This window comes from Microtus oregoni, unplaced genomic scaffold, assembly GCF_018167655.1.
Source record: "Microtus oregoni isolate MIOR12 unplaced genomic scaffold, Mior012 000006F_ref0000085, whole genome shotgun sequence".
Classification (NCBI taxonomy): domain Eukaryota; kingdom Metazoa; phylum Chordata; class Mammalia; order Rodentia; family Cricetidae; genus Microtus; species Microtus oregoni.
The window spans coordinates 42,077,086-42,087,127 of NW_024543065.1; the positions used below are offsets into that span (position 1 = coordinate 42,077,086).

Consider the following 10,042-nt stretch of genomic DNA (forward strand, 5'->3'; position numbering starts at 1 on the left):
TCTCCTGAGATTACTGCTCTCCCAGTGTAACTATACACAAATAAAACCCTACTGTAGAAAGTGATATAACCTCTGAAAATTTTCTATGTTACCAGGCATAGTGGAGCACACCATTACCCTAGCACTTGGAAAGTAGAGGCATGTTGGCTGATCTCTGTGTGTCCAACTTCAGTCTGTTCTGCATAGTTACTTCAAGAACACCCAGGACTAAATAGTAGAACCTGTCTCAAGGAAAAAAATTAAAATTTTTCCCAAACCATTCTAAGAAGCCCTAATAAAACTCAATGGTGCACCAGCTAAATTTGGGTAAAATCTTGTCTCTGTCATTGATGTATACTCTGGAGTAAGTAGCAGTTCATTTATACCCAAGAAAAATTTATAAAAATACCCAAAGCATATTTGGGGCTGGGTAGGCAGCTGAGATCCTGAGAAAAATCCTAAAGCATTATGAGGGTAGTCTGACTGAAAGAGTGATCGAGAACCAAGAAGGTCTGACAGACAAAGATCAGTTCTGAACCTCCTCAGCTGTGGGTGTTGACTCAGGAAGGGACTAGGATTATTTTTTGCTAAATAATGGTGAAGAAGACCATCCAAATAGATATCTATTGGTGTAAGTGAGATATTTTGCAAAAGGAGACCACAATCAGATATGGGTTTGCAATTCTAGAAGACAGGAAGCTGACTGAAAAAGAGGAGGAGGTTGAGACTTACTTGAGTTTAAATAGGCCTTATGTCACAAACAAGAATTCAGGCCAAAGAACTACACAGAATCAGAGACCACATGTTTCGGAGCCCCACCCTTCACAGCACTGGGAAAACAAAATCATTTGCCTAGAAAGAGCAATTTCTTTTATGCAAGAACTGCCTGTATAATATACTCACACTAAGAAAGAGACACTAGACTGTGAAGACCATCTACTTAGTGTCTGTTCATTTGGCAAGGGGACCAACCATTTGCAAACTTTTGGCAACTGGATGATGCTATGACTTCCACCCTCACAGCTCTGCTTTGTCTTGGTGAGAAAGGGAGTTGTGGAGAGGGAAAAAAACTCAATTATGAGAGGAAATCCACCTCACAGTCAAGCATTGGCCCATCAGGATGTCTCAGTAGCTCAGAAGGGATCTGAAAGTGGAGGTCCTGCTCAGATTTCAGCTGCATGCACTCACAGGTAACTCTCTTCTAGGTCTCAGTCTGGTCCCCAGGATCCCAGTGCTGGCAGGTGAGTGTCTTTCCAGCTGTCATAGGGTGTGCATCATCAGTAAGAATCAAAGGTACCCTCTGAAGAAAAGATATGTAGAAGAGCTGGTGTGGGATGATGCTGGTGTTGCCAGAAAGGTATTGAAGATGAGAGACTGGTTTTAAGATAAATGTCCTCAGACCCAACTCCCATTTTTGTTGTTGTTCTTTGTTTGTTTTGTTTTTTCTTGTTCTGTTTTATTTTTTCAGGGGGACTCTCTAAACCCACACTCAGAGCTGTGCCAAGGAATGTGGTAACCATTGGGACTGAAGTAACTATAATTTGTGAAGGTCCCTCAAATGCCCAAGAATACCATTTATATAAAGAAGGATACCCAGATTCTCAGGTACCAACAAGTCATAAAGACACTGAGGAAAAACACAGGATCTTTATCTCATCAATTGAAAGTCACAATGCAGGCCAATATTCCTGTTTCTATAAAAGCCCTTCTGGCATATCAAAACAAAGTGATACCCTGGAGCTAGTTGTGACAGGTGAGAAGACCCTTCCTGAACACTGAGATATACCTTTAGGAAAGGAATTTATTAACTGTGCAGTTCTCTTTCAACCCCACAACAGGAGGTACAATGTTAGCCAAAATAATTTACTTAACAGGATTCTTCTTTCATCTTAGGCGTCCACTCCAGCAAAGTCACCCTGAATTCCCTGACCAGTCCTGTGGTGATCTCTGGAGGTTATGTGACCCTTCAGTGCTCCTCAAAAGAGAAATACAACAGTTTCATTCTAATGAAGGAAGATGAGAAATTCTCCAGGGCCATGCCAGTATGGAACACAAACAGTGGTGTTTTCCAGGCCCTGTTCCGAGTAGATCATGTGACTCCCAACCAGAGATGGAGGTTCACATGCTATGGCTATTACCAGAACAGCTCCCATCTGTGGTCAGTACCCAGTAACAACCTAGAACTCCTGGTCTCAGGTAAGGAAACCCTAGAATTTCCTTTGAATGATAACTGACCTGTTACAGGACCACAGGGAAGAACCTGAAGTGTGGAGGGTTAGTGAACTCATGCTCCTTAGTCCAATTTCACAGAATGTAGAAGACAACAGGATTTGAGGTGCAGAAAGAAGGGTGGATAATAACAGTGGGACTTAAGAGTCCATGGAAATCTTGAGTCTTTATGTGTCACTCTGCCTTTGACAATAAGCTTAAGTGTCATTTGCAAGTGTGAACTTTGTGCAAGTGTCATAAGAGGTGCATCTCATTTTCTTCAGCTTTGTGGGGACCCTCCATGAACCCACCATCTGGGCTGATACAGGCATTCTGATCACATCAGAGAGGCCTGTGACCATCGGGGTGTGAGGGGACCTGAGAAACACAAATGTTTGTGCTATGGGACAGACAGACCCAAAAGAATAACACAATAAGGCAAAATGCATCTTCCCATCTGTTACAAAACTGAAGGCAGGGTGATATTCCTGTTACTCTTACAACTCTGCTGTCAGGTCAGAAGGCAGTAACACACTGAAGCTGGTGCGATTGGTGAGTGGATACACAGGCATCATATGGATCCCCAGATGTGACTTATTAGAAAAGTCTGTTATTGTATACCTACTCATTACTAAAGTCTTGGGGACAAATCAGACTGTGAACCCATTTAATATTCCATGTGTATCTTTTCTAGGTTTCTACAAAAAACCCACCCTGAATGCACTGCCAAACCCTGTTGTAACCTTAGGATCATCTGTGACTGCCTCATGTAGCTCAAATAATAATTATAATGGGTTCATTTTAATCAAGGGAAAGCAGTTCTTCAGCTTCATGGACTCACAGCATGTATATACTGGGCAGTCTTCAGCCAGTTTCCAAGTGGGTCCTATCACACTCAGCGAAAGATGGAGCTTAAGATGCTATGGTTATTATTCAAGAAACCCTCAGCGCTTGTCAGAAGGGAGTGACATCCTGGAGATTCTAGTCTCTGGTGAGGAAGCCCAAGCCTCTCTATTGATTGACAGGGAACTTGAAACAGGATTCCCCAGGGAGACCTTAATGTGTGATCAGCACAGGAAGAGTCAGACCCATTAGGCCACTGTTACAGCATGCAGACTGTGGGAGTCAAGACACAGAAAACAACGAGTGGGGTTGTGAGAATGGAACCTGGGATAGTCAGGAGAGAGGCTGATATTCAGATGGCTCCATGTCTCCTTCTGTTATTCAAGGGTCATCTACAAGTTTCACATTCACTGTACAACTGTTTAAAGTCCCTCATTCCTCTTGCCTACTTCTTTGCAGGGACCCTCCAGAAACCCACAATCAGGGCTGAGCCAGGCTCTATGATCACCTTACGGAATCTGGTGACAATATGGTGTGAGGGAAACATGGAAACCCAAATATGTTTCTTGCATAAAGAAGGACGCCCAGCACCCCTGGGCAGATTAACTGCACCAGTCACTGATCGCAAAGCAAATTTTTTCATCTCATCCATGACAGAGTATGATGCAGGGCGGTATCGCTGTTATTGTTACAACTCTGCTGGGTGGACTCAGCACAGTGACACCCTGGAGTTGGTGGTGACAGGTGAGTAGACACCGAGGGTCACAGTCTTCACAGTTTTTTGTGGGGGCCACTGCAAGTTCTGCTGCTGGTAGGGAAATGGCCCACAGCAAGTGAGAAGAAAAACTCAGTTCAGGCTGGCATAGTAGTTGTTGGTTCACAAGCTAAAAAGTCTGATTCCACGTGGTTTATTGTAAGCATATTTAAATGCAGTACAATTTTGAAAAAGAGATTCCTGATGTAATTGAAACTCCCGTGAATAACTATGCACAATTACACCGAAGCTCAACTCAAACACATGTGACCATGAATATAGGTTCTATAGCTTAAGGGCCTTCAATCAGGTGCAGTCCCTGAGACAGTGTAGATATCAGCAGGCTATGAGGTACATGTGACATCTTCTCTAAGGATGGGAATTATTAACTAAGAGATAATGATAAAGTCTAGTGAGTAAGAGTCTAGGATAAACACTCTGGGGGATTTAGGTGGGTCTGGCTCTATAGATACAAAGGTCACCTAATTATCAAAAACCTCCACTCCTAGCTTCTTGATGGAAAACAGCCATTTATTTTCTCCATTGGACAGTCATCCTGCATGAGTAACATTCCTGGTGTCCCCCATATTATTTGTCAGCATGAGTACATTGGGCCCTCTACATTTTCCCTCAGGAAATAATCTCTCAAACATTTTCATTCACAGCCCACTTGCTGGAGACAAAGGTACCATTTCACAGACTGCATCCTTTTATCCTAGGTGTCCACCCTGTTAAACCTACTCTGTCAGTTTTTCCAAGTCCTGTGGTGACCTCAGGAATGAATGTGACCCTCCAATGTGTCTCATCAAAAGGATATGATTATTTCATTGTGACTGGGGTAGATCAGAATTTCTCCAGGTCCCTCAAGGCACAGTATAGACACACTGGACAATCCACAGCTCTGTTTCCTGAGATCCCTGTGGCATCCAGCAAGAGTCTGTCCTTTAGATGTTATGGATACTATACAAATGCCCCACAAGTGTGGTCAGAGGCCAGTGACCATCTGGAGATCCATGTCTCAGGTGAGGAAAAAGTTTCATTCACACAATTGTTTTCTGACATGAGAACCCTTTATCACCAGTTCTAGCCCCCCCCTGAGGATGTTTCCAGTTATAATGGCTGAAGGGAGTTCTTGATTGTTATGACCCAGATCACGAGAGACCATGATATTGTCAGAGCAGGATATGAGGGTGATTTGTCTTAGTTAGGGTTTCTAGTGTTGCAGTGGAATACCATAACAAAAAGCAAGTTGTACAAGAAAAGATTCATTTGTATTATAGTCTTACAGAACTGTTTATCCTCAAAGGAAATCAGTAGAGGAACTCAAACAGGGCAGGAACCCGAAGTCCTGGAGAGGTGCTGATTACTGGCTTTCTCAGCCTGCTTTAATATAAAACCAATGATCATAAGCCCAGTGATAGTACCACACACAATGGGCTAGGCCCTCGTGTATCATTCTCTACTTAACAAAATGTCATACAGGATGTGTAGCCTAATTTTGTGGAAGCTTTTTCTCAGCTGATGCTTCCTCTTCTCTAATGACTCTAGCTTATGTCAGTTCACACAAAACTAGCCAGCACAGGAATGTTTAGCAAGAGCTAGATGGATGACTTTCCACATATCCTTCTTCCAGGGTTATCCAAGAAGCCCTCCCTGCTGACCCAGCAAGGATCTGTCCTGGCCCCTGGAGAGGATCTGACCCTCCAGTGTTGCTCAGACATGAGTTATGACAGATTTGCTCTGTCCAAGGAGGGTAGAAGTGACCTCCCACAGATGGCTGCCCATTATACACAGGTGGAAGGATCTCATGCCAACTTCACCTTAGGTTCTGTGAAATTCTCCACTGGTGGCCGGTATAGATGCCATGGTTCATACATCTCCTCTTCCGAGTGGTCAGCCCCAAGTGACCCTTTGGACATCCTGATCACAGGTGAGGAACATAGTGCATTCTCTTAGGGACCCAGACTCTGAACAGGCTCAGCTTTGGGGATGCCAGTGGTTGATGATCAAGATGATGAAGATTATCTCAGGAGGAATAGATCTTGGGATAGAGGAGTAGATGAATGGCATTCAGAGAAAACATAGAGACAAGGTAATGAATGAAGACCTCAGAACAATGACTATAACCCCTCACTCAGTCTTCCTCTCTCTAGGACAATTTCTTGTCACACCCAACCTCTCAGTGCATCCAGGCACCACCGTGTCCTCAGGAGAGAATGTGACCCTGCTATGTCAATCATCAATCCCAATGGACAGTTTCTTTCTCTTCAAGAAGGGTGCATCCCATTCCTACATGCATCAACTATCAAAGTACCAAGATTCACAATATGAGGCAGAATTCCCCATGAGTGCTGAAATCTCAGACCTTGGGGGCATCTATACATGCTTTGGTTCTAATAACTCGTCCCCTTACCTGTTGTCACACTCCAGTGTCCCTGTGGAGATCATAGTCTCAGGTGAGATGATCCTGTAATGTGTGAGATCAGATGGTAGTACTGAATACTTGACCTTGGAAGCTCTTGACTGGGATGGGAATAGGGCTAATCATAAAGGGCTCCCTAGGCAATGATACAGAGGCAAACTGGAACTCCTCAATGAATGCCCATTTCAACCTCTTCAGCAGGATTCAGAATGTTCAGGTAGGCAGCTGTAAGGTTATGGAGAGGGTTCAGTGTAGACATAAGACTGAGAAGAGTTGAGATAATTAGACCAGGTTTCTATTGAATACATCCAATTGCTAACATTTTCCTGGGGGCCCCAAAGCACATACCATAGATTTTCCTGTCTAGGGAAATTTTTCTATACCAGAATGGGAAAACCCTCAGCACCTGTAAGTCTTCATTTATATACCAGCTTGTATGTTGACCAGAATACTGGAATTCAAGCAGTGAGCACAACATGATCTCTATAACCAAAAAGACTCACAGGCTAGGATGTAATAAAGTCATCCTAAAAAAGAGTGATATTTGAGATTTTTCCTAGGAGAAGTATATAAATGAAGGCAGGATGTAACTTCCCATGATTTCCCTATCCCATCCATTCTTCACTTCACCCCATGGAGTCTGATTCAAACAAGTTATAGGGTAGTTACAGTCATTTCTGAGAGGTTCATATGGCCAAGCCCTCCTCCTGTGTGATTCTGCAAGTGTAAATAGGAGAGCCCTGGACTAGATGTTAAGTTTCTTTTAGTGCTGACTTTATCTGTGTCTTTCTCATAAGGAGAAATTCTCTAGAAACCACTTCTGCAACTGTCTTGCCCCATCTGACTCTGTGATGGTGACATTGTGTAGGGGTATGTGACACAGGGAGATCAGGGTACTCAGGCTCCTTCCTTACAGTTCATGCAGCTTAGTTTCGTGTAGGGAATTAGGTTGGAGACTGGATTTCTTAGCTTAAATCACATAGCATTGTGCCCTCCTGCTCTGTGACCAGCAGGTAAACTGACTGGAGTAGTGGGAGTCAGTCTCACATTGCATAGCTATAAGTGGTAGTGAATACAAAGAATCAATCAGTATGGGCCTATCACACAGTTCCTCGTTCATGATGTGTCCTATATCCCAGGGCTGGCAAGATATTCGAAGATTTTGATTGGAGTCTCTGTAGGATTCCTTCTCCTGCTCTTCCTTCTTGCCCTCTTCCTTCTACTCAGACTGAGACACCAGAACAAATGCAGGAAGGGAGGTGAGTAGGGTGTGGGTGGTCTTGGTTTCAGGGAGTAGTGGGTACCCCCTATTGGTTTTCCAAACAGGGGTTCAGTGCAGTCTTGGGAAAGCCCAGACAGTGACATGTCATCTTAGAAACACTTCTCTGAAACTCAAATCATCAATATGATCTTGAAACCTGTGAAATATCAGGTATCATGTGAGACATTCCATATCCTGGAACATATGAACACATACACATATGCAATGAGTTGTAAAGGCCCCTTCCTTCCCTGAAAGTGCTAGGTAAGGATGCTCCACCCTCATGACTGAGACTCTTCTCTTTCTTGCAGTCCAAACAGAGACCAACTTGCAACATCCTGCAGAAGCTCCAGAGCCAGTGATCAGGGACAAAAGCATCCGGATGAGGTAACTCAAGGATAGCAACCTAGACCTACAAACCTTCCTGACTAACCTCACTGCCATTTGACATTCTCCTTTCTCTCCAGCTCTAGCCCAGCTGCTGGTATCCAGGAAGAAATCTTCTGTGAGACAAATATGGTCCCTGGGAGGGAGATATCTGAGATCTCAGCATTAGACGGGTGGTAGAGGTTCTGGGTCACTTCTCTGAGCAACCAAGTCACTATGGACCTTTTCCCCTCACTTATTATGGACCCTTCAACTACATTCCCTTTTCTATGTTACTGTCTGGGAGAGGCCAGGTAACTGGGACAGTGAGAAGTCCCAGGAATTTGGCCATGGGAAAACCTGTGTGTTCTGTTATGACAGATGCTGCTGTGAAGGGCGCAGAGATTACAGAGCATGTGATGCTGGCCAGTGTGGTAAGATTCTTTTCCTCAATGCTATGAATTTATGACTCAGTTTACCCTGGGATCAATCACTGTCCTTTTTTCAGCACTCAGAATTATGCACAGCTGGCTTCTTGATTCCAGAAGCCCCTGTCCTCTGTGTGCTATGACATCCTCCTAGTTTTGAGCATATGACCCCTGCTTTCTGACTCTTCAGCATCAGACTGTTTACTAGCATACTTCCTGAATCCCAAGACAATGTGAGTGTCTGAAGCTGTAACTTAATGGTAACGTGATTACTTTGGATGCATAAGGCTTAATCTTTAGCAATAAAACTAATAAGTTAATGAACAGGATACAAGAATATATGAGAACTCTGTACCTGATAATGTTTTGTGTACATGTGTATAAGCACAGACATATGATAAAAATCAACATTTTATGGCTTCTTCTATTTTCTGAGATTGAACCTCTGAATGATACTGGAGCTCATTGATTGGCTAGATCATTTGTGTTGAATCTTGGGCACCATTCTATCTTTACCAGTGCTTGGGTTCTAGGCATAGGCATTCTTGCTTGGCTTTTTAAAATTATGGGCACTGGGTAGCAAACTCGTTCAATAATGTTTGCATAACAACCACTATGTGGCTTGACTCCTCTTCCTACTTCCTGAATCTTATTCTTGACAAGGCTTACTGTGGGGATGGCAGATACAGCAGAGAACAGAATTCCCTATTCACCAGGACAAACTCTTGGGTAGAACTGAGAGAGTGAGCCTTGCAAATTGCTTGAGGGAAATAAATTAGAGGAAAATAGTTGAGGTTGATTTGATGATCTGATGGGCCCATATCATCAGTGTGAATTTTAAGGGAGGACTGAAAAAAGCCTTCTGAGGAGAAGGCTGAGTGAAGAGGCTATTACAAATATGTGATGGACTAGCATATCTCAGCAGGATGTGGCAGCTGCATGTGTTATGTCAGAAGGAACATCCTCTTTCCAAACGTTGGAGCCCATGGAGTGAGGCCACCATCCAGGATAATACATCAGAAGTTCAGGAAGGAAACTATCAGGCACTGAGTCATTAGGAAGCTCCAGAAGACCCCACCAGCAATGGCATAGTTTGAGTTAAATGTCTATAGTCTTACTCTCCTAATCCATGGAAATTGAATGGGAGTAGAGTATCTGGGGTACAAGTATACATTTCCTGTGATTTCCTTTCCCTTTGTTGCAGAGCCAGCATAAGGAAGATCACCCCAAAGACTTATATGCCCAGGTTAAACCTTCCAGATTCAGAAGGGCAGAGCCTATCTCTCCTTCCCTCATGCCAAAGGGATTGCTAGACTCAAAGGACAGAAATTCAAAAGAAGACCAAGTAAGAGATCATCCAGTGGGTCCTAACCTCTCTTGACCCCCAGGCTCCCAGTGCTGAATATAGAACTTACTCTACCTTCTCCCATTCCAGATTGCTGCAGCCAAGGAGCCCGATGAAGTGACCTATGCCCAACTACACATCATGACTCCTAGACAGAGGCAGCAGAATGTCACATTTCTCAGGCAGAAAAGTTCAACTTGAGACACTTTTCTGTTCTTTAAACATTCAGGGAGATCTAGCCTCTATATTCAATGGAGAAAAGAGTACTCAGGGATGTCAAAAAATTATATGCTCAGGTGAACAGCAATTTTGCAAATGTAACTTGGGGATTTTGGCAACTTTGGGGACTCACCTGATTCTGAGACAGAGATGAGCAATGCCCCAAGCATTTTATAAATAAGACAAATACTTGGTCAATACTCAATAGATAAAATGA

The 10,042-nt window shown here is 43.5% G+C and overlaps 1 protein-coding gene across 1 annotated transcript; it reads left to right on the forward strand.

Annotated features, from left to right (window-relative positions):
- Positions 1-573: 573 nt before the first annotated feature.
- Positions 574-9,807, forward strand: LOC121449820 (leukocyte immunoglobulin-like receptor subfamily B member 3). Its single transcript, XM_041654491.1, has 12 exons — positions 574-610; positions 1,873-2,175; positions 3,490-3,774; positions 4,504-4,806; positions 5,418-5,714; positions 5,938-6,240; positions 7,346-7,465; positions 7,779-7,854; positions 7,935-7,972; positions 8,215-8,267; positions 9,466-9,606; positions 9,697-9,807. Exons 1-12 carry the CDS (start codon positions 574-576, stop codon positions 9,805-9,807), a joined length of 2,067 nt encoding a protein of 688 aa, XP_041510425.1.
- Positions 9,808-10,042: the final 235 nt, after the last annotated feature.